Source organism: Schistocerca cancellata, chromosome 2 (assembly GCF_023864275.1).
Source record: "Schistocerca cancellata isolate TAMUIC-IGC-003103 chromosome 2, iqSchCanc2.1, whole genome shotgun sequence".
Lineage (NCBI taxonomy): Eukaryota > Metazoa > Arthropoda > Insecta > Orthoptera > Acrididae > Schistocerca > Schistocerca cancellata.
The window spans coordinates 42291399-42316687 of record NC_064627.1 but is presented as its reverse complement, the minus strand read 5'-3'; the positions used below and the strand labels follow the sequence as shown (position 1 = coordinate 42316687).

The window sequence follows — 25289 nt, the reverse complement described above, 5'->3', positions numbered from 1 at the left end:
GGATGTACCGTGCACTATTCAGTGTTCCCTCGACGATCACCAGTGGTGTACGGCCAGTGTAGGAGATCGCTCCCCACACCATGATACCGGGTGTTGGCTCTGTGTGCCTCGGTCGTATGCAGTCCTGATTGTGGCGCTCACCTGCACGGCGCCAAACACGCATACGACCATTATTGGCACCAAGGCAGAAGCGACTCTCATCACTGAAGACGACACGTCTCCATTCGTCCCTCCATTCACGCCTGTCGCGACACCACTGGAGGCGGGCTGCACGATGTTGGGGCGTGAGCGGAAGACGGCCTAACGGTGTGCGGGACCGTAGCCCAGCTTCATGGAGACGGTTGCGAATAGTCCTCGCCGATACCCCAGGAGCAACAGTGTCCTTAATTTGCTGGGAAGTGGCGGTGCGGTCCCCTACGGCACTGCGTAGGATCCTCCGGTCTTGGCGTGCATCCGTGCGTCGCTGCGGTCCGGTCCCAGGTCGACGGGCTCGTGCACCTTCCGCCGACCACTGGCGACAACATCGATGTACTGTGGAGACCTCACGCCCCACGTGTTGAGCGATTCGGCGGTACGTCCACCCGGCCTCCCGCATGCCCACTATACGCCCTCGCTCAAAGTCCGTCAACTGCACATACGGTTCACGTCCACGCTGTCGCGGCATGCTACCAGTGTTAAAGACTGCGATGGAGCTCCGTATGCCACGGCAAACTGGCTGACACTGACGGCGGCGGTGCACAAATGCTGCGCAGCTAGCGCCATTCGACGACCAACACCGCGGTTCCTGGTGTGTCCGCTGTGCCGTGCGTGTGATCATTGCTTGTACAGCCCTCTCGCAGTGTCCGGAGCAAGTATGGTGGGTCTGACACACCGGTGTCAATGTGTTCTTTTTTCCATTTCCAGGAGTGTAATTTAGTTCCAGATGAATAAACTGAGCACTGCATACTAACCGTAATTTCCACTGTCACCTGATCATAGGTTCAGCTCCAGTTTTAGCAAGCGCTGGCATGTCGTCCCTAACAGATTTAGTCTCTGGACCCGAACGTTGAACTACTTTATCTGTGATTATAACAAGATTATTTCATCATATTCCAATGTGTAGTTTTAATGTCTTGAATGCTGCTAGTTTACCTTCCTTTCTGCACCATTCCGGATTATTCGACATCTTCCTCTACGAGACCAAGAGGATACGTTGTATGTGTGTCCCCTCCTCAGTCCTTTTGAGTTTAAGGAAAAAAATATTTGGAGGGTCCGTGCTACAATCGAATACCATTAGATTACTAAAGCAAGACCGTGCGAAGAATATTCATAAGTTTGGAAAGGGCCTTAACGTAATGGCCACCTTATGGGTTTTATTTGTCGTAGGGACTACTACCTTAAAAGAATTCTGCAGCGACATTAACTATGTTTCTACAGTGTAATGAACAAATACCTCGTCCGCAAATACGACGACCAAACCCTACCATTAGTTTGGGACTGAAAACTTACTCCAACGCGGATCTTGCTCTTCCTGGCGACCAGGTCCTTCCGGAGTCCCTCCAGCAGCACCTTGACGGCGTGCTTGCTCGCTGCGTACATCGAAATGACGGGGACTAGCGGTGGCACGTGCGCCGCTATGCTGTGAACAAAGTGTTTCACGTAAGAGGCATGTCTTACAACAGACAACAAGACTAGATTTCTGAAGTAGGCTACATTTTCAAAGCTAGTAAGCAGTATGTAACACCGGAAATGCATATCCTCCTATTTCCATCTATTATACTATAAATTTGTTTTCCTTATTTTTGTTACCCGAATATATGACATGTCTGTGTCTTCGTATATTGTAATTGTTTTACTATTTGTATATATATATTTATGCATTTATGTCGACGTATAATTGGTTTGTCTCGTAAATATTATTTGTATTTTTACGCTGGGTCTTGCCTAGGGAAAACTGCTATCGAACGATTACATCGATAGGTCGTGTGAAGAATCAAAGTGTGTAGGATCTTTGGTAGTGTTAACTCGCCGCGTGGAGCGCGGGCTGAGAGGGAGTCTGGCTGGAGTAGCGAGTGGAGCAGGTGCGTGGTGTTAAGCTCCCGCGAGTTGCCGCGCTTTCGGGGTTTGGCAGAATGTAATTGCGCTCGACTTGCTATGATAGTTTCTGACACGGTGTCGCGGACGGGAAGCATTAGCTGGCGCACATCAAGAGCCCGTTTCGTCTGGTGACCGTGTCGAGAAGAAGGCGCGCCAACATCCAGCTTCTGCAACAGCGACGGCCGACAATGAGTGACTGTCGCCACCTCCTCGACCGACGGCTTCAAACCTTCAATCAACCGACAAGGAAGACTGGACGCACGTAAAGTTTTAGAACTGTATGGCAGACCTCAGCTTTTCAAACTGTTCCATTTTCGTCACTATAATTACAGCAACTTAGCATGAACGGTTGTTGCTCATTGTCCCAATTGCATTACCAAGCAGAGTCCCTTCCTTTTCCGAAATGAAACCGAGTGTCGTTGAAATTCAAACGCCAGCATTAAAGTAATATAGCTAATTCGATTTCATTGCTTTCATTTCAAAGTTCAGTTAAGGTATTCATAGCTGGCTACAATATTTAGATTACACAAGCACAAATTAAGAGTGCGAGTTTTGTTACCGTATTTTAGCTTACCTGTGACTGCAGCTCAGCTTGGTACGTACTAAATTTTACTATTGTTAATTGTTCAGAATCATTTAATTCAAGTTCAAAGTTAAATCTCTTATTTCTAAATTGCGTAGATTCAAGTAGCTTTTGAAATGATTGTTGAGGTAGTCCAAGACTAACCGTATTTTACTGAATTTCGATGTGCTTCAGAAAGAAAGCTCACTATCAACTTCAGTCACTAAATTAACTCTCGATTTTCCTGTTTTATTAATTCTTTTGCTAAATTAAGTCAGAGTATAGCGAAATTTATTACTCCTGACAAACTTTCAGTTTTCACACTACACTTGTCAACCTTCAGTTGCCACGCTTCTAGTGCTAATTATATGTGTAATAATCTTTCTTTTTCAGTTACTATAGTAATTGTCCTTAGGACTGGCGACCGTAATTTCCCCCAAATCTCAAATATCTAATTACCGCTAGTTAACTGTTAACGTAACGGCCGCACATTTACTTTCTTTATTAACTTTACCCCTTTGCAAAATTAATTTCCACCAGTTTCATTAGCATTTTTCCTTTCATTCAGATGTAACCCTTTCCTCCCTCTTTACCGACAGGTTAACTTCGGTGATGATTGCTTTTCCAAAATTCCCATTAGGTACACGCGGTTTCATTTTTCACTGTCATTAAGGTCGATAAGTGAGGGGGAGGTTACAAGTACTCATAAAAGCTTCATATTTCTGATATCGAAAGGTTCCTTACTGCGAAAACGCGAGAGTGTAGCAGAAGATTATGAAGAAATAAAAAACAAAGTGTGCTTGATTGGAACTACAGAAAGAAACAATCGCAATAAAGAACTGGATCCCATACTCCCAAGTGTGCGTTGGGGGCAAGGAAGAAACCAAGTGACTTTCATGGGCTTTAGCTCTAGTGGATGAGTGTCACTGTTTCTTCCTTCAACCAGAACATTATTACCACCCACGTAATAGACGGAACGTCCGCCTTTCGCACGAATAACAGCGCCAACGCATCGTGGCATGGAAGCAACGGGGCCTTGGTAGGTCTCTGCAGGAAGCTGGACCCACATTTTCTCACACAAACCACCAAATTATCCTAAGTTCCTTGGAGGAGGGCGATGAGCTCTGATGGCACGTTCAATCACATCCCAGATGTGTTCGACCGCGTCCAGATATGGCGAATGGGATATCAGCACATCAATTGGAAATACCCACTGAATTCCTCGAACTATTCCGTCACACACCTGGCCTTGTGACATGGTGCATTATCTTGCTGATAAATGCCACTTCCGTCAGGAAACACCAACGTCGTGAAGGAATGTACGTGGTCTGCAACCAGTGTACGATATGCGTGGCCATCATGGTGCCTTACACGAGCTCCACTGGACCCATGGAAAACACACGTTAACGTTCCCCAGAGAAATAATGAAGGCGCCATTTGCTTGTGCACGTGTGAAGGAGGTGTTCCCCTGGAAGGGGACGGATTCGCGCCCTTCGATCGGCGCATGAAGAAGGTATTGGGATTCATCAGAACATACAATGCTCTACCACTGCGCCAACGTCCAATGCCGATACTCACTTGCCCATCTCAGTCGTAGTTGTCGATGTCTCGGTGTTAACATCGACACGTGCATGGGTCCTCGGCTGTGAAGGCCCAACATTAGGAGTGTTCGTATACTATGTGTTCAGACACACATGTACTCTGACCGCCGTCTGATTTTAGTTCCGCCACAGTTCACCGCCTATCCTGTTGTACCAGTCTGCCCAGCATACAACGTGCGATATACACTCCTGGAAATGGAAAAAAGAACACATTGACACCGGTGTGTCAGACCCACCATACTTGCTCCGGACACTGCGAGAGGGCTGTACAAGCAATGATCACACGCACGGCACAGCGGACACACCAGGAACCGCGGTGTTGGCCGTCGAATGGCGCTAGCTGCGCAGCATTTGTGCACCGCCGCCGTCAGTGTCAGCCAGTTTGCCGTGGCATACGGAGCTCCATCGCAGTCTTTAACACTGGTAGCATGCCGCGACAGCGTGGACGTGAACCGTATGTGCAGTTGACGGACTTTGAGCGAGGGCGTATAGTGGGCATGCGGGACGCCGGGTGGACGTACCACCGAATTGCTCAACACGTGGGGCGTGAGGTCTCCACAGTACATCGATGTTATCGCCAGTGGTCGGCGGAAGGTGCACGTGCCCGTCGACCTGGGACCGGACCGCAGCGACGCACGGATGCACGCCAAGACCGTAGGATCCTACGCAGTGCCGTAGGGGACCGCACCGCCACTTCCCAGCAAATTAGGGACACTGTTGCTCCTGGGGTATCGGCGAGGACCATTCGCAACCGTCTCCATGAAGCTGGGCTACGGTCCCGCACACCGTTAGGCCGTCTTCCGCTCACGCCCCAACATCGTGCAGCCCGCCTCCAGTGGTGTCGCGACAGGCGTGAATGAAGGGACGAATGGAGACGTGTCGTCTTCATCGATGAGAGTCGCTTCTGCCTTGGTGCCAATGATGGTCGTATGCGTGTTTGGCACCGTGCAGGTGAGCGCCACAATCAGGACTGCATACGACCGAGGCACACAGGGCCAACACCCGGCATCATGGTGTGGGGAGCGATCTCCTACACTGGCCGTACACCACTGGTGATCGTCGAGGGGACACTGAATAGTGCACGGTACATCCAAACCGTCATCGAACCCATCGTTCTACCATTCCTAGACCGGCAAGGGAACTTGCTGTTCCAACAGGACAATGCACGTCCGCATGTATCCCGTGCCACCTAACGTGCTCTAGAAGGTGTAAGTCAACTACCCTGGCCAGCAAGATCTGCGGATCTGTCCCCCATTGAGCATGTTTGGGATTGGATGAAGCGTCGTCTCACGCGGTCTGCACGTCCAGCACGAACGCTGGTCCAACTGAGGCGCCAGGTGGAAATGGCATGGCAAGCCGTTCCACAGGAATACATCCAGCATCTCTACGATCGTCTCCATGGGAGAATAGCAGCCTGCATTGCTGCGAAAGGTGGATATACACTGTACTAGTGCCGACATTGTGCATGCTCTGTTGCCTGTGTCTATGTGCCTGTGGTTCTGTCAGTGTGATCATGTGATGTATCTGACCCCAGGAATGTGTCAATAAAGTTTCCCCTTCCTGGGACAATGAATTCACGGTGTTCTTATTTCAATTTCCAGGAGTGTATATGCAACTCCAGCGTACAAATTAACATCAACATGACATAGATTATTTTTACACGGGGATAATACGTGAGTATTTGTTTAGACAGATGATAGTCTTGAGAGACGGGAAAAAGGTAGTAAAGGAAGGGGAGGCAGTGTTGTTCAGCAATTTATGATAAAAGAAACAATCGAGCAAATGAAAATCGGTTTCGTAGGAAACGGCCTTAAAAACGACAAAATCTAGTATCAGATTCAATTTGTTGGCCATATTTTTTTTGTGAGATAGTAAGTCTGCCATGTCCATTTGATTAAAGCCGAACATCTGCGTTGAAAATTTGTTGTAATTGAAGCTAACTCTTTTTAAGGAGTCACAGATGATCCCACCACTTATCGACATTTTTTCAGTTTTTGTTTTCACACATTCATATCCAGTGCTCGGTAATTGAGAAGAGATGCCTTTAACCATTCGGAATCTTGGAATGAGTTCCTTATCTTAAATTTTTTGTACGACTCAACATAATTCTTGCACTCTTATCATGGAAATATTCTGTGCATTTAATGGATAAAATTCCAAGTAATAAACTCACTGTTTTTTTCTCTGCTGCTCACCACAGGAAGTTTCTCCAGGATCTGTGAGAACTGAGTTCGCCAAAAACTTTCCTGGAGTTCCTGCGGACCACTACGACAAGAATCCCTGCCTGGAGTCGGAAGACGTGGCGGAGGCCGTTGTCTACATGCTGTCGCAGAACCTGCGAGTACAGGTGAGCTCCCAGACGCTGTTTCACACCGTAATCCCCACACAACACCCGCATTTTCATTAACTGTTTGTCCGCCCCCGGTAGCTGAGTGGTCAGCGTGACAGACTGTCAATCCTAAGGGCCCGGTTTCGATTCACGGTTGGGTCGGAGATTTTCTCCGCTCAGGGACTGGGTATTGTGTTGTCCTAATCATCATCGTTTCATCCCCGCCGGCACGGTAGCTCAGCGTGTTCGGTCAGAGGGTTAGCTACCCTCTGTAATAAAAAAACTGAGTTAATGGATCAACAACGGACTGAAACGGGTGTCTTGCGACATCCGCGCCGAACAGATGAAACGAACGAAAACGATCAAAATAAGATTTTTTTTTAAAAAATAGTGGTCAACGTGGCAGAATGTCAATCCTAAGGGCCCGTGTTCGATTCCCGGCTGGGTCGGAGATTTTCTCCGCTCAGGGACTGGGTGTTCCGTGTTGCATTTCATCCCCATCGACGCGCTAGTCGCCGAAGTGGCGTCAAATCGAAAGACTTGCACCCGGCGGCCGGTCTACCCGACGGGAGGCCCTAGTCATACGACATTTTGTTTTATTGACTGTTTGTTCGTAACAATACATGCGCTGCTAATATATATTAATGGCACTATTCCTCCAATATTCTGGTTTGATTTTTTCGTTTCTCTATCATTTTTTACTTTGTGCTATTCCTTGGAATTTAAGCTGCATTTAATAAACAGCCGCATTAATAATTTTTATTTCACAGGGCCGATCGCCAAACAGTCGCACGTATTTGAGAAGTTACTTTATTTCATTTTGGCTACATGTAGTGTATACCAAGGTGTACCACAGTTGACTATACAGAAAACTGAGCATAATAATAAAAGTCTTAATATCTACAAAACGCAATTAGCAGCGCTAAGACAAGTACCTGCGCACATACAGCACAAGAAAGTGAAATATGTACACGCACTGGGTAGCACTGAAAATATTTTAACGTAACATAATTATAACAGAGCATACCAAACATTGCAAAAGACCAAAAATAGACAATACACCTTCAGAAGCTCAAACAAACAAGAGCTTGTCAAGTAGAAAACGAATAGACAGCTTTAAGAGATGGAATAGTAAAGGCAGCATATAATGGCAGATGTAAAATGAGAAGAACGAGTACAAATCCTTATATAATGGAGCATATATTAAATTTAAGTGATGAAAGGAGCAAATAGAAAAAATGAAGCAAATGTGGCAGCCGAAAGAGGTTACATACGTCTAAAACTTGAGATTTTCAGAAGGTGCATAAATTTCAAGAATAGGGCTGCAGAAGTGTACATAACTAAAGGAAAGGTAGGTCCTGCCTATGAGAAAATTAGAGAGACTGTTGGACAAAGAGGAGGCAACTATGTGAGAACATCAAGAGTTCAAATAGCAAGCCAGTGCTGTGCAAAGAAAGGAAAGCTGAAAGGCAGAAGGTGGAAGAAATATACACATCGGTGATTCAGTTGCCCCTACCAATACGTTGTATGCGCTGCCTTCAAAAACCATATGCGAGATTTTCATACTCTCTCGCTCACTGTGCACAAACTATAAGTCGCACAGATATAATGAATAGGATCTGTTTTGTGGGAAATTCAATGTCGTCAAATTTTGTACTGGATACATTTCCACTGGAGGCAAGAGTTTTCGAGCTATTAAAGAAAAACTCATTTGAAGATCGCATTTGTAGGTTTTTCTCGAATAATTTGAATACCACGACATACAGCATAAACGTATCGCAGTATAAAATTTAACAACATTAAATTTCCTACAATAAGGCCCTGCTCATTTATCCTGAAAAACTATTAGTCTGCGCATAATGAGTGAGAATATGAAAGTCATGCACGTGGTATTTGAGATGTTTCGGTTTGCCGAAAACCCATGGGTAGGAGCAGCTGAACCGCTCTATATAGCATCTCTACAAGAAAAATGAACTTGATGACAGTATTACAGAAGGTAAGATGCAGTAGATGAAGATGAGGTGGGAGACATAACACTGCGAAATGGATCTGACGGAGCACTGTAAGACGTCAGTGGGAACAAGGCCATTGGAGAAGCTGACGTTCTCTTGGAATTACTAAGATTCCTGGGAGAGCTAGCCATGGCAAAGCTATTCTGCTACGTGTGAGAGATATACGACGCAGACAAAATACACTCCTGGAAATGGAAAAAAGAACACATTGACACCGGTGTGTCAGACCCACCATACTTGCTCCGGACACTGCGAGAGGCCTGTACAAGCAATGATCACACGCACGGCACAGCGGACACACCAGGAACCGCGGTGTTGGCCGTCGAATGGCGCTAGCTGCGCAGCATTTGTGCACCGCCGCCGTCAGTGTCAGCCAGTTTGCCGTGGCATACGGAGCTCCATCGCAGTCTTTAACACTGGTAGCATGCCGCGACAGCGTGGACGTGAACCGTATGTGCAGTTGACGGACTTTGAGCGAGGGCGTATAGTGGGCATGCGGGAGGCCGGGTGGACGTGCCGCCGAATTGCTCAACACGTGGGGCGTGAGGTCTCCACAGTACATCGATGTTGTCGCCAGTGGTCGGCGGAAGGTGCACGTGCCCGTCGACCTGGGACCGGACCGCAGCGACGCACGGATGCACGCCAAGACCGTAGGATCCTACGCAGTGCCGTAGGGGACCGCACCGCCACTTCCCAGCAAATTAGGGACACTGTTGCTCCTGGGGTATCGGCGAGGACCATTCGCAACCGTCTCCATGAAGCTGGGCTACGGTCCCGCACACCGTTAGGCCGTCTTCCGCTCACTCCCCAACATCGTGCAGCCCGCCTCCAGTGGTGTCGCGACAGGCGTGAATGGAGGGACGAATGGAGACGTGTCGTCTTCAGCGATGAGAGTCGCTTCTGCCCTGGTGCCAATGATGGTCGTATGCGTGTTTGGCGCCGTGCAGGTGAGCGCCACAATCAGGACTGCATACGACCGAAGCACACAGGGCCAACACCCGGCATCATGGTGTGGGGAGCGATCTCCTACACTGGCCGTACACCACTGGTGATCGTCGAGGGGACACTGAATAGTGCACGGTACATCCAAACCATCATCGAACCCATCGTTCTACCATTCCTAGACCGGCAAGGGAACTTGCTGTTCCAACAGGACAATGCACGTCCGCATGTATCCCGTGCCACCCAACGTGCTCTAGAAGGTGTAAGTCAACTACCCTGGCCAGCAAGATCTCCGGATCTGTCCCCCATTGAGCATGTTTGGGACTGGATGAAGCGTCGTCTCACGCGGTCTGCACGTCCAGCACGAACGCTGGTCCAACTGAGGCGCCAGGTGGAAATGGCATGGCAAGCCGTTCCACAGGACTACATCCAGCATCTCTACGATCGTCTCCATGGGAGAATAGCAGCCTGCATTGCTGCGAAAGGTGGATATACACTGTACTAGTGCCGACATTGTGCATGCTCTGTTGCCTGTGTCTATGTGCCTGTGGTTCTGTCAGTGTGATCATGTGATGTATCTGACCCCAGGAATGTGTCAATAAAGTTTCCCCTTCCTGGGACAATGAATTCACGGTGTTCTTATTTCAATTTCCAGGAGTGTACTCTCAGAATTCAGAAAGAATGTAATAATTTCAATCCCAAAGAAGGCAGAGCACCATGAGACTTAACATCGGAGGTCATCAGTCCCCTAGAACTTAGAACTACTTAAACCTAACTAACCTAAGGACGTCATACACATCCGTGCCCGAGGCAGGATTAGAACCTGCGACCGTAGCGGTCGCGCGGTTCCAGACTGAAGCGCCTAGAATCGCTCGGCCACACCGGCCGGCAAGGCAGATTTGTTGACATGTATGAATACTACTAGCAGATTATAACTAATGCTTGCAAAAATATTGATATGAATTATCTACAGAAGAATGGAAAACAGGTAGAGGCTGACCTTGGGAACATCAGTTTGTGTTGCAGAGAAATAAAGAAACGTGCGTGGCAGTGGTGACCATACAACTTCTCCTAGAAGAAAGATTGAAGAAAGGCAAACCTACCTACTTTTAAGTCACTTGTAGGTTTAAAGAAATGTTTTGACAGTGTTGACTGGACGACACTCATTGAAATTTTATAGGTATCAGGGATAAAATACACGCGCCGAAAGGTTGTTCGCAACATGTACAGAAATCAAACTGCCGTTTTAAGAGCCGAAGGAAATTAAGAGGAAGTAGTGGTTGAGAAACAAATGAGACAGGTTTGTAGCCTGTCCCCAATGATATTCAATTTTTATACTGCGCAAGCTGTGAGGGTAAGCAAAGATAAACTTGAGAAGGAAATGAATATTCAGACAGAAGAAATAAAAACTTTGCGACTTGCTGATGAGAGTCATTTTGTCAGAGACGGCTAAGGACGTGGAAGAGCGTTTGAACGGATTGGATAGTTTCTTGAAAAGAGATTATATTATGAACATTAATGAAGGAAAAACAGTGGTAATGGAAGGCAGTCGAAGTAAATCAGACGATGCTGAGAGATTTAGAGTAAGAGATATTTAAAATAATATGAGTTTTGGTTTTTGAGCGGCAAAGTAACCGATGAAGGCAGAAGTACAAAAGAAATAAAATGTAGACTGGCAATAGCAAGAAAAGCATTTCCGAAAAACAAATTAGTTAATATCTAATATAAACCTCAGTGCTAGGAAGTTTCTTCTGACGGTATTTGTTTGGTGTGTTGCCTTGTATGGAAGTAAAACACGGACGATAGACAGTTGAGAAAAGAAGAGACAATAGAAGATTGTGGAATGTGGTGCTACAGGAGAAGGCTGAATATTAGATGTTCAGTTCGAATAAAAATGAGTTATATCATCAATCTAGAAAAAAAATTTAATTTAGGCATAACTTGACTAAAGGAAGGGATAAGTTGGTAGGACATATCCTGAGGCTTCTCGGAATTGTCAGTTTGGTAATGGAAGTAATTATGTGTGCGTGTGGGAGGGGGGGGGGCGGGGGGGGGGGTAGAAACTACAGAGCGAGACTAAGGCTTAAATACGGCAAGCAGGTTCAAATGGACGTAAGTTGCGATAATTATAAATGAGGAGGATTCCACAGGTTAGACCAGCATGGAGAGATGCACCGACCGGACTAAAGAGCAGAACAACAACAGATGAAAAATATTGCACATGAATACTCGACTGTGTCATTCTTAAAAGAGTGGAAGTAAAAATCTATGTCTCAGTTTTTACGTCGGCGACTGCACACTGACTTAGTGTGATGTATAATAAATAAAATTTTATTCGCTCCACATAAATTATTAGTGGTGCTTAAATTATTAATTGGAAATAAAAGGAAAATATTTGTGAATTAGTGTTGCCAATATCTTCCTTTCCAAGAATTACGTTTTTATTATGTTGTGGATTGGCAAGAGAGCCAACCCTGTTTTGAGAGGAAGCCGAAAGGCACGCGTTTTAGCTCACGCAAGCTGGCATGAGGTCTGGAACAGGTCAAGGAAATTAGACTAGCAAAAAAGGACGTAGCTGTGGAATACTTAACTTTAATCCATAAATGGTGAACATCGCTCTTGACGGTACATGTATTACAGCATCAATAGTAACTGGTAATGGCGCCTTGCTAGGTCGTAGCAAATGACGTAGCTGAAGGCTATGCTAACTATCGTCTCGGCAAATGAGAACGTAAGTAGGCAGTGAACCATCGCTAGCAAAGTCAGCTGTACAACTGGGGCGAGTGCTAGGAAGTCTCTCTGGACCTGCCGTGTGGCGGCGCTCGGTCTGCAATCACTGATAGTGGCGACACGCGGGTCCGACGTATACTAACGGACCGCGGCCGATTTAAAGGCTACCACCTAGCAAGTGTGGTGTCTGGCAGTGACACCACAAATTATAATTTTAGTTTCCAATTCCTTGCACTAGTTACAACACTGAAGTCAAGTTTAGCAGTTTAAAAGCGGCTAATGTGTTAACTAGCTCATCTGTACTGATACGTCTGCTATAACTGACACCAAAATCTGTTGAATACTTTTCAAAATAAGATAACGCACTTTCATTTTAGTCTTTCCTTATAGAGAGTTAAAGTGAGTTGAACTGGTTTGCTGTATGTGCTACTTGTTTCCCATTTCACTTATTATTCTTCCAAACACTACACACCGGAAGCAGCTACTAGGGTAGCAGAGTACGTGTGGCGTGCACACGGGGTTTTTTTAGGTTAGAGGGACCCCCCCTTGGGCGAAACGATAAAATACCTGACGGCTTACCAGAGAGGACATTATCATCGTTGATAAAGAACGTCCGTCCTCAGAGACCAAAAACAGGAAAAGTTAACGTAATATTGGTAAACTGCAGGAGTATCCAGGGCAAGGTTCCTGAATTAGTATCTCTTATTGAAGGAAATAGTGCGCATATAGTATTAGGAACGGAAAGTTGGTTAAAACCGGAAGTGAACAGTAACGAAATCCTAGACACAGAATGGAATATATACCGCAAGGATAGGATAAACGCCAATGGTGGAGGAGTATTTATAGCAGTAAAGAATTCAATAATATCCAGTGAAGTTATTAGCGAATGCGAATGTGAAATAATCTGGGTTAAGCTAAGTATCAAAGGTGGGTCAGATATGATAGTCGGATGCTTCTATAGACCACCTGCATCAGCAACCGTAGTAGTTGAGCGCCTCAGAGAGAACCTGCAGAACGTCGTGAAGAAGTTTCGTGATCATACTATTGTAATAGGGGGAGACTTCAATCTACCAGGTATAGAATGGGATAGTCACACAATCAGAACTGGAGCCAGGGACAGAGACTCTTGTGACATTATCCTGACTGCCTTGTCCGAGAATTACTTCGAGCAGATAGTTAGAGAACCAACTCGTGAAGCTAACGTTTTAGACCTCATAGCAACAAATAGACCGGAACTTTTCGACTCCGTGAATGTAGAAGAGGGTATCAGTGATCATAAGTCAGTGGTTGCATCAATGACTACAAGTGTAATAAGAAATGCCAAGAAAGGAAGGAAAATATATTTGCTTAACAAGAGTGACAGGGCACAAATCGCAGAATATCTGAGTGACCACCATCAAACGTTCATTTCTGAGGAAGAGGATGTGGAACAAAAATGGAAAAAATTCAGAAACATCGTCCAGTACGCCTTAGATAAGTTCGTACCGACTAAGGTCCAAAGCGAGGGGAAAGATCCATCGTGGTATAACAATCATGTACGAAAGGTACTACGGAAACAAAGAAAGCTTCATCATAGGTTTAAGAGTAGTCGAATCATAGCTGATAAGGAAAAGCTGAACGAAGCGAAAAAGAGCGTAAAGAGAGCAATGAGAGAAGCATTCAACGAATTCGAACATAAAACATTGGCAAACAATCTAAACAAGAACCCTAAAAAGTTTTGGTCATATGTAAAATCGGTAAGCGGATCTAAATCCCCTATTCAGTCACTCGTTGACCACGATGGCACCGAAACAGAGGACGACCGAAGAAAGGCAGAAATACTGAATTCAGTGTTCCTAAACTGTTTCACTGCGGAAAATCGTAACACGGTCCCTGACTTCAGCCGTCGCACGGACGCCAAAATGGAAAATATTGAAATAAACGATATCGGAATTGAAAAACAACTGCTATCACTTAGTAGCGGAAAAGCATCCGGACCAGACGAGATACCCTTAAGATTCTACAGTGATTATGCTAAAGAACTTGCCCCCTTTCTATCAGCAATTTATCGTAGATCGCTGGAAGAACGTAAAGTACCTAGCGACTGGAAGAAAGCGCAGGTCGTTCCCATTTTCAAGAAGGGTCATAAATCAGATGCGAATAATTATAGGCCTATTTCGCTTACGTCAATCTGTTGTAGAATAATGGAACATGTTTTGTGTTCTCGTATTATGACGTTCTTAGATAATACAAATCTCCTTCATCATAACCAACATGGATTCCGCAAACAGAGATCATGTGAAACTCAGCTCGCCCTATTTGCCCAAGAAATTCACAGTGCCGTAGACACTGGCGAGCAGATTGATGCCGTATTCCTGGACTTCAGGAAGGCATTTGATACGGTTCCGCACTTACGTTTAATGAAAAAAATACGAGCTTACGGAATATCGGACCAGGTTTGTGATTGGATTCAGGATTTCCTAGAAGAAAGAACACAACATGTCATTCTTAACGGTTCAAAATCTGCAGATGTAGAGGTAATTTCGGGAGTACCGCAAGGAAGCGTGATAGGACCTTTATTGTTTACAATATACATAAATGACTTAGTTGACAACATCGGTAGCTCCGTGAGGCTATTTGCAGATGACACGGTTGTCTACAAGAAAGTAGCAACATCAGAAGACTCGTACGTACTCCAGGAAGACCTGCAGAGGATTAATGCATGGTGCGACAGCTGGCAGCTTTCCCTAAACGTAGATAAATGTAATATAATGCGCATACATAGGGGCAGAAATCCATTCCAGTACGATTATGCCATAGGTGGTAAATCATTGGAAGCGGTAACGACCGTAAAATACTTAGGAGTTACTATCCGGAGCGATCTGAAGTGGAATGATCACATAAAACAAATAGTGGGAAAAGCAGGCGCCAGGTTGAGATTCATAGGAAGAATTCTAAGAAAATGTGACTCATCGACGAAAGAAGTAGCTTACAAAACGCTTGTTCGTCCGATTCTTGAGTATTGCTCATCAGTATGGGACCCTTACCAGGTTGGATTAATAGAAGAGATAGACATGATCCAGCGAAAAGCAGCGCGATTCGTCATGGGGACATTTAGTCAGCGCGAGAGCGTTACGGAGATGCTGAACAAGCTCCAGTGGCGGACACTTCAAGAAAGGCGTTACGCAATACGGAGAGGTTTATTATCGAAATTACGAGAGAGCACATTCCGGGAAGAGATGGGCAACATATTACTACCGCCCACATATATCTCGCGTAATGATCACAACGAAAAGATCCGAGAAATTAGAGCAAATACGGAGACTTACAAGCAGTCGTTCTTCCCACGCACAATTCGTGAATGGAACAGGGAAGGGGGGATCAGATAGTGGTACAATAAGTACCCTCCGCCACACACCGTAAGGTGGCTCGCGGAGTATAGATGTAGATGTAGATGTAGAAGTACTCTAGCTTAAACAGTTTCACTTCAGTACTCAGACTGCAGAAGCCGACAAAAATGGTAAGCCTTCGGTCAGGTAGCATATTTTGATTCAGCGCCCAATCGCCAACCTTTGAGATCCTACAATACCGTAGCGGAGGCGCAACGAAAAGCCCAATGTTGAACATAAGTTAACCGTGTAGGCACTAGACGGCACATGTGTGAACCAATTGCACTGTTGGGACATAACCCATGTGACGCCTACTCGGTAGTAATTTCTTTATGACGCTTCCTCATGGAAATGATGTTGTGCCAACAGCATACGTTTACACCAGTAGTCATCTAACTTTTTTGCTCAGGAGGCAATACTGACGCTGTGCCGCGGCACCTCTGCTCACATAAATGCCGATATTACTGTTAATTGGTTGTTGTTGTTGTTGTGGTCTTCAGTCCTGAGACTGGTTTGATGCAGCTCTCCATGCTACTCTCCTGTGCAAGCTTCTTCATCTCCCAGTAACTACTCCTACTGCAGCCTACATTCTTCTGAATCTGCTTAGTGTATTCATCTCTTGGTCTCCCTCTACGATTTTTACCCTCCACGCTGCCCTCCAATAATAAATTGGTGATCCCTTGATGCCTCAGAACATGTCCTACCAACCGATCCCTTCTTCTAGTCAAGTTGTGCCACAAATTTCTCTTCTCCCCAGTCCTATTCAATACTTCCTCATTAGTTATGTGATCTACCCATCTAATCTTCAGCATTCTTCTGTAGCACCACATTTCGAAAGCTTCTATTCTCTTCTTGTCTAAACTATATATAGTCCACGTTTCACTTCCATACATGGTTCAAAAATGAGATCGACAGGAAGTGCAAAATGGCTAAGCAGGCATGGCTAGAGGACAAATGTAAGGATGTGGAGGCTTATCTCACTAGTGGTAAGATAGATACTGCCTACAGGAAAATTAAAGAGACCTTTGGAGATAAGAGAACCACTTGTATGAACATCAAGAGCTCAGATGGAAACCCAGTTCTAAGCAAAGAAGGGAAAGCAGAAAGGTGGAAGGAGTATATAGTCTATACAAGGGCGATGCACTTGAGGACAATATTATGGAAATGGAAGAGGATGTAGATGAAGATGAAATGGGAGATACGATACTGCGTGAAGAGTTTGACAGAGCACTGAAAGACCTGAGTCGAAACAAGGCCCCCGGAGAAGACAACATTCCATTGGAACTACTGACGGCCTTGGGAGAGCCAGTCCTGACAAAACTCTACCATCTGGTGAGCAAGATGTATGAAACAGGCGAAATACCCTCAGACTTCAAGAAGAATATAATAATTCCAATCCCAAAGAAATCAGGTGTTGACAGATGTGAAAATTACCGAACAATCAGTTTAATAAGCCACAGCTGCAAAATACTAACACGAATTCTTTACAGACGAATGGAAAAACTAGTAGAAGCCGACCTCGGGGAAGATCAGTTTGGATTCCGTAGAAATACTGGAACACGTGAGGCAATACTGACCTTACGACTTATCTTAGAAGAAAGATTAAGGAAAGGCAAACCTACGTTCCTAGCATTTGTAGACTTAGAGAAAGCTTTTGACAATGTTGACTGGAATACTCTCTTTCAAATTCTGAAGGTGGCAGGGGTAAAATACAGGGAGCGAAAGGCTATTTACAATTTGTACAGAAACCAGGTGGCAGTTATAAGATTCGAGGGGCATGAAAGAGAAGCAGTGGTTGGGAAGGGAGTAAGACAGGGTTGTAGTCTCTCCCCGATGCTATTCAATCTGTATATTGAGCAAGCAGTAAAGGAAACAAAAGAAAAATTCGGAGTAGGTATTAAAATCCATGGAGAAGAAATAAAAACGTTTAGGTTCGCCGATGACATTGTAATTCTGTCAGAGCAAAGGACTTGGAAGAGCAGTTGAACGGAATGGATAGTGTCTTGAAGGGAGGATATAAGATGAACATCAACAAAAGCAAAACGAGGATAATGGAATGTAGTCGAATTAAGTCGGGTGATGTTGAGGGTATTAGATTAGGAAATGAGACACTTAAAGTAGTAAAGGAGTTTTGCTATTTGGGGAGCAAAATAACTGATGATGGTCGAAGTAGAGAGGATATAAAATGTCGACTGGCAATGGCAAGGAAAGCGTTTCTGAAGAAGAGAAATTTGTTAACATCGAGTATAGATTTAAGTGTCAGGAAGTCATTTCTGAAAGTATTTGTATGGAGTGTAGCCATGTATGGAAGTGAAACATGGACGGTAAATAGTTTGGACAAGAAGAGAATAGAAGCTTTCGAAATTTGGTGCTACAGAAGAATGCTGAAGATAAGGTGGGTAGATCACGTAACTAATGAGGAGGTATTGAATAGGATTGGGGAGAAGAGAAGTTTGTGGCACAACTTGACTAGAAGAAGGGACCGGTTGGTAGGGCATGTTCTGAGGCATCAAGGGATCACAAATTTAGCATTGGAGGGCAGCGTGGAGGGTAAAAATCGTAGAGGGAGACCAAGAGCTGAATACACTAAGCAGATTCAGAAGGATGTAGGCTGCAGTAGGTACTGGGAGATGAAGAAGCTTGCACAGGATAGAGTAGCATGGAGAGCTGTATCAAACCAGTCTCAGGACTGAAGACCACAACTCTGTGGCAACATTCAAATCCACCCAGGCCTTGTAATCCGGATGAGAGGTGTTTAGTCACGAAACTTCGGATATACATCTGATGATCCATTCATGGAATTCAACAGGTCCGTTGATGGAAACGGGTATCCATGAACGAACCATTACTGGAAATAATTCAGCATTTCTTGCTGATGGTGTTAATCGTATTACAGGAATAACCGTTATACACTACAGTGTAGGTTACCTGAAGAGTTGTGACATTTAGTTTAACATTTGAAACATTGTATTTTGCTTCAATTCGAGACAAAAGTTAATTGGTCCATAGATGACAACGTTATCCTATTTAGCTCAGTTATGTAATATTTTTCAGTGATACTTAATTTTGATCAGAATTACCTTACGAATTACAAAATTGCCTAAATATATGTAGAAAAAATTTCGAGAAGGTAATTTTGTGTGTTTATATGGGGAAGGGGGCAGGGGGCGCTGTATCACCGCTGTATGGCTCTGACCAGAAGTTTTCCTTGACTGTGGACGAATAAAAGGGTATGAAACCGATAGCGTGTGATAACAAAATTAGAGGCGAACATCTTCACACACATCATTTTACAGGTATTCAGTGCTGCTACTGAAAAACTTTACCAAGGAGGGTGAAAGGAAGAGTTCGATTAGCTGGAAGCGTTGTGGGAAGTGCAGTTGGTCTTGTGAAGAAATTTCCCAGTACGACGTTAATATGAATAATTCTACAGTTTTAGCTATTGGAGTCTCTGTCATGTAGGCAAGACAATAGACTACGAACGGATTTAGAGACGCGCTGCTTGTATCAAAACAGGGAGGCGTAGCTCACGAGAAAGTGTAACAGAAATGCTCGGGAACATGAAATTGATTCCTTGAAAGAAAATCGAAGTAGTTCTTGCGAAATCATTCTGGGTTCATTTAGGGAACCTGGATTCGAAAAATACAGTGTAAGAGATTAGGGCACATGCAGAGACGTAGAGATATTTTTTCCTCCCTCAATACACGAATGGAAATCGTTTATATTGGCTCAAAGTACCCTCCGCCATGCACTGTGTGCAAGATCTCGTAAGAATCACGTTGTATTTCGACTCAGTCGTGATAGGTGTGAGATGACAACATTGCACCTTGAATTGTTTTAAGTAAGAGGAAATTTCTCCACGTTCCAAATTTAAGTGCCGAAGAATGTTGTAGCATCTTGTAGGAACATTCTGATTGAGAGAGGATTTACCAGGATGAGTGTCTGTAGGCGTGCTGTGAAACTAATGTAAGGGAATTTGTACACGGGTGGCGTTTCGCTGCCACGCCGCTGTGAGAGGTCAGTCCAGCTGGAAAGATCTTAGAGCGGCGAGTAAAGTGGCTTCCATGAAGGGAAGTGTTAGGAAAAGATATCTGCGCATATATGAACGGAAACACAAACGTAGTCTGCCTCAAGAACCGCGCGGTCAACGCGGCAGATTGCTAACCTAAAGTGACCAGGTTTGATTACCGGCAGGGTCGGAGATTTCTCCGCTTGGGATTGAATGTTGTCCCTACGCTCATACCGTCACAGTTTATATTCTTCTGTTGAGACAGCTGTATGAGCACGTCCCGAAAGACAAGCGTCCAACCGCGGACGGCTATGCGCTGCCTCTTGTACGGAGTGAGGAGCAGAAAGCGTTTAGCCGAGAGTGGTGCATGTATGTCGATGCAGCCAACGTAAAACGGAAAACCCATGAAAGCTTAAACTTAGGACTCCCAAGATACCAACAGCGAAGTGAAAATTCCGACTAGATGCCCTGCATAACTACTGAAAACATTATACGACATAGAAAATTAGGAACGTCGTTATCTTTGGCCCACATCAATGTCATAAAAGTAAGACCCGTGGACAATTATTATTACATAAATGTCTAGCAACAGTTCTAAGTTGAGTTAATGGTACAGGCAGTGATCAGTATTACTATACATTGCACTTTAGTAGTAAGCAGTATAATACACTCCTGGAAATTGAAATAAGAACACCGTGAATTCATTGTCCCAGGAAGGGGAAACTTTATTGACACATTCCTGGGGTCAGATACATCACATGATCACACTGACAGAACTACAGGCACATAGACACAGGCAACAGAGCATGCACAATGTCGGCACTAGTACAGTGTATATCCACCTTTCGCAGCAATGCAGGCTGCTATTCTCCCATGGAGACGATCGTAGAGATGCTGGATGTAGTCCTGTGGAACGGCTTGCCATGCCATTTCCACCTGGCGCCTCAGTTGGACCAGCGTTCGTGCTGGACGTGCAGACCGCGTGAGACGACGCTTCATCCAGTCCCAAACATGCTCAATGGGGGACAGATCCGGAGATCTTGCTGGCCAGGGTAGTTGACTTACACCTTCTAGAGCACGTTGGGTGGCACGGGATACATGCGGACGTGCATTGTCCTGTTGGAACAGCAAGTTCCCTTGCCGGTCTAGGAATGGTAGAACGATGGGTTCGATGACGGTTTGGATGTACCGTGCACTATTCAGTGTCCTCTCGACGATCACCAGTGGTGTACGGCCAGTGTAGGAGATCGCTCCCCACACCATGATGCCGGGTGTTGGCCCTGTGTGCCTCGGTCGTATGCAGTCCTGATTGTGGCGCTCACCTGCACGGCGCCAAACACGCATACGACCATCATTGGCACCAAGGCAGAAGCGACTCTCATCGCTGAAGACGACACGTCTCCATTCGTCCCTCCATTCACGCCTGTCGCGACACCACTGGAGGCGGGCTGCACGATGTTGGGGCGTGAGCGGAAGACGGCCTAACGGTGTGCGGGACCGTAGCCCGGCTTCATGGAGACGGTTGCGAATGGTCCTCGCCGATACCCCAGGAGCAACAGTGTCCCTAATTTGCTGGGAAGTGGCGGTGCGGTCCCCTACGGCACTGCGTAGGATCCTACGGTCTTGGCGTGCATCCGTGCGTCGCTGCGGTCCGGTCCCAGGTCGACGGGCACGTGCACCTTCCGCCGACCACTGGCGACATCGATGTATTGTGGAGACCTCACGCCCCACGTGTTGAGCAATTCGGCGGTACGTCCACCCGGCGTCCCGCATGCCCACTATACGCCCTCGCTCAAAGTCCGTCAACTGCACATACGGTTCACGTCCACGCTGTCGCGGCATGCTACCAGTGTTAAAGACTGCGATGGAGCTCCGTAGGCCACGGCAAACTGGCTGACACTGACGGCGGCGGTGCACAAATGCTGCGCAGCTAGCGCCATTCGACGGCCAACACCGCGGTTCCTGGTGTGTCCGCTGTGCCGTGCGTGTGATCATTGCTTGTACAGCCCTCTCGCAGTGTCCGGAGCAAGTATGGTGGGTCTGACACACCGGTGTCAATGTGTTCTTTTTTCCATTTCCAGGAGTGTAATTTCTTGTGATTTACTTTACTAGATGTGAAAAGACTTAATTTAGAGATGTTGCTAAATATTGATTTAACATAATATAGAAATAATTTATTTATACTTTGTGTAACATCAGATGAACATGCGTTTTAGCGTGTTTCACACAAGACGTCGTTTATCTTAATCCCCGAATAAGCTCTAAGCTGGTAAATTTTGTATTTTTATGAACATCACAACTGGCGGTGCAACTGGAAGGAGGAGTAAGTAAAAAGCTACAGCCAATGACAGACCAGAGAGCCCTGATAGCAGGGAACACACAGGATGGAAGGGTTGGCGAGATTTGTTTTTTGGTGACGAAATGGAAACTTTGTACTGGGAGATAGAGGAGAGAACACTTGCTCCAGGAGAGATTGGCGACTTCTTGTGGAGACATAGCACAGACAAGATTTCCTTAGTTTCTGGGCCGTGGGCAGCCGCATAGTCGAAAGTCACAAGTTCTGCAACAGAATTTCGTGTGGGATTTGGATGTTTTCGGAACGGATTCTACGTTGTGAACTCAGTCTTCGTCAGGCTTCGTGAGAAACGAGTAAATGCCGAAGGAAATGAGATTTGTTCTTCATATAGTGGGATTTAGTAAAGTACTGTGCACACAGTCTGCTACATTGCGTACTATTTCAACAATTTTCTGGTCTTTTAAAACTAAGTTTTGTTTTATTTGAAACTGTAGACTACATTGTCGACTAGTGTAATCTGCCATTTTGAATTCGTGTACGTACAGGGCTATTACAAATGATTGAAGCGATTTCATAAATTCACTGTAGCTCCATTCATTGACATATGGTCACGACTCACTACAGATACGTAGAAAAACTCATAAAGTTTTGTTCGGCTGAAGCCGCACTTCAGGTTTCTGCCGTCAGAGCGCTCGAGAGCGCAGTGAGACAAAATGGCGACAGGAGCCGAGAAAGCGTACGTCGTGCATGAAATGCACTCATATCAGACAGTCATAACAGTGCAACGACACTTCAGGACGAAGTTCAACAAAGATCCACCAACTGCTAACTCCATTCGGCGATGGTATGCGCAGTTTAAAGCTTCTGGATGCCTCTGTAAGGGGAAATCAACGGGTCGGCCTGCAGTGAGCGAAGAAGCGGTTGAACGCGTGCGGGCAAGTTTCACGCGTAGCCCGCGGAAAATTGGCTCATGCCACAACTGGAGACCGACAGCGCCGACTTCATCTTTCGACAGGATGGTGCTCCACCGCACTTCCATCATGATGTTCGGCATTTCTTAAACACGAGATTGGAAAACCGATGGATCGGTCGTGGTGGAGATCATGATCAGCAATTCGTGTCATGGCCTCCACTCTCTCCCGACTTAACCCCATGCGATTTCTTTCTGTAGGGTTATGTGAAAGATTCAGTGTTTAAACCTCCTCTACCAAGAAACGTGCCAGAACTGCGAGCTCGCATCAACGATGCTTTCGAACTCATTGATGGGGACATGCTGCGCCGAGTGTGGGAGGAACTTGATTATCGGCTTGATGTCTGCCGAATCACTAAAGGGGCACATATCGAACATTTGTGAATGCCTAAAAAAAACTTTTTGAGTTATTGTACGTGTGTGCAAAGCATTTTGAAAATATCTCAAATAATAAAGTTATTGTAGAGCTGTGAAATCGCTTCAATCATTTGTAATAACCCAGTACATTCATTTAATACTGCAGTAAGCAAGCTCTGTAAATAAACCTTATATATTGCATCACTTTTCGGGAGTGCATCCGGGATATTTTTAATTCATATAGCGGTATGTCGGCTGACAACCTATCAGCCAGTCTCAAGATGAATCGCTTTCAACTTTTTCAGTCACTTTACAGACTGCGGAGTAAACACGTAAGCGTCGGACATAAGTATTGATAACGGGAGCAACAAAGTTAACTTCCTTGAACAAGAGCGGCACTCATCGATTAAACTTGATGCGTCTAAGAGTAAAGTAAAGCAAGCGCAGAATCAGCGATCATGAAAACCCAGCATATTTCCTTTCAAGTCGAAGACGTCAAATGATGATTTTCCATCATTTCTCGTGCTGAAAACCCTCGTCTGTGTTGAGCAGGTTGTCTGCTAGTTGCATTTCCTCAGCTTCGTTTACCACCGAATCCTAGCAGAATGAGGGTCTGACCAATATCTTAACTATACCGTAATTCATGGCATGGCCAGTGGAAATACAGTGTTCATTCACTGCTGATTTATTCGGCTGTAAAAGGCGGGTGTATCGCTGGTATTCAGTGCAACGTTCTCTTACAGTAAGTGTTGTTTGTCCTATGCACCGTTTACAGCACTCACATGGAATTTCCTAAAAACAGACCATATTTCAGGGATCCCAAAAGAGCTTGTGTCTTGGTCGGTGGAAGGAAGATCGCATTAGTTTGTGTTTCCTATTTATTCTTGCAATTTTTGAAGAGATATTTTCCACAAACGTCAGAATGGCCGTAGAAATTACGTCTCTTTTTTGTTGCTGTTCTTTTGGCTAGACTGGCGTGTGTGTTTGTACGGCTCCCTTAAGTTGATGTTTTGTGTATCCATTCTTATGGAACATTTCTTCCAAGTGTATCAATTCACACTGTAAGCTGTCAGCCCTATGTACTTAAGTTTTAAACACACTCATAGTTTGTGAAGGATGTTGTCTGCTAGACGCATGCAAGAATAAATTGGTATGAGCGGGCATACGGTAAGCACTATGTACTAAAAAGCCATCTTTCTTATGTCGAGCTAATACAGCCACAAACAGCCATTCGTTTCCCGTTCCGTTCTAAATTAAATATTTTCGTGAAGGAAGTTTAGTCGTCCAAGACAATCAATCCACTTGTCTTCTCCGTGGAGCCAGACTTTCAATGTGCCATCGATACATCTCCACAACACTTTCGGTTTTAAAACTACGAAGCTGAATGCTTGTTATTGGAAGTTGTAGATAAGTAAATTAGCTACCAGTGGTGAGAGGGGGCTATCCATGACTATGCCGTCAATGTGTTCAAAATAGGCCGGCCGGAGTGGTCGAGCGTTTCTAGGCGCTACAGTCTGGAACCGCGCGACCGCTACGGTCGCAGGTTCGAATCCTGCCTCGGGCATGGATGTGTGTGATGTCCTTAGGTTGGTTAGGTTTAAGTAGTTCTCAGTTCTAGGGGACTGATGACCTCAGAAGTTAAGTCCCATAGAGCTCAGAGCCGTTTTTTTTTTTTTTTTTTTTTGTACAATATATTTGTTGTTAAACGAAAAGTAATTCGAGGTTAGCGCATGATTAAATAATGCTGTTATGTCTTCTTCAAAGCAGCTACTAATCATTATTAAGTAGCAATAAGTACTCTGGTGAACAATGAAACGATGTCAAAACTGACCAAAAAATCAGAGCTCTTATGTTCGAAAGTTTCCGATCCTCCGGGAATAATTCAAGAACCACAAACCTTATATACTTAAATTTAAAGAAGGAACGGTTTTGCACCGATTGTCGATTGACCCCTTCGTAGTTATTTTAGAGTCAAAACATTATTTCAGATCCGATCGTGAGCTCAATCAGGTCACAAATAAATTTATAATTTAGGCC

The 25289-nt window shown here is 45.2% G+C and overlaps 1 protein-coding gene across 1 annotated transcript in view; it reads right to left on the bottom strand.

Moving 5' to 3' along the window:
* The window catches only part of LOC126143783 (dehydrogenase/reductase SDR family member 11-like), a 47499-nt gene that overhangs the window by 5937 nt on the left and 16273 nt on the right, over nt 1–25289 (bottom strand). Inside the window, exon 4 of the mRNA XM_049915448.1 lies at nt 1489–1618. Within this exon, the coding sequence (XP_049771405.1) occupies nt 1489–1618 (130 nt within the window). The remainder of the gene's footprint in view (nt 1–1488; nt 1619–25289) is intronic.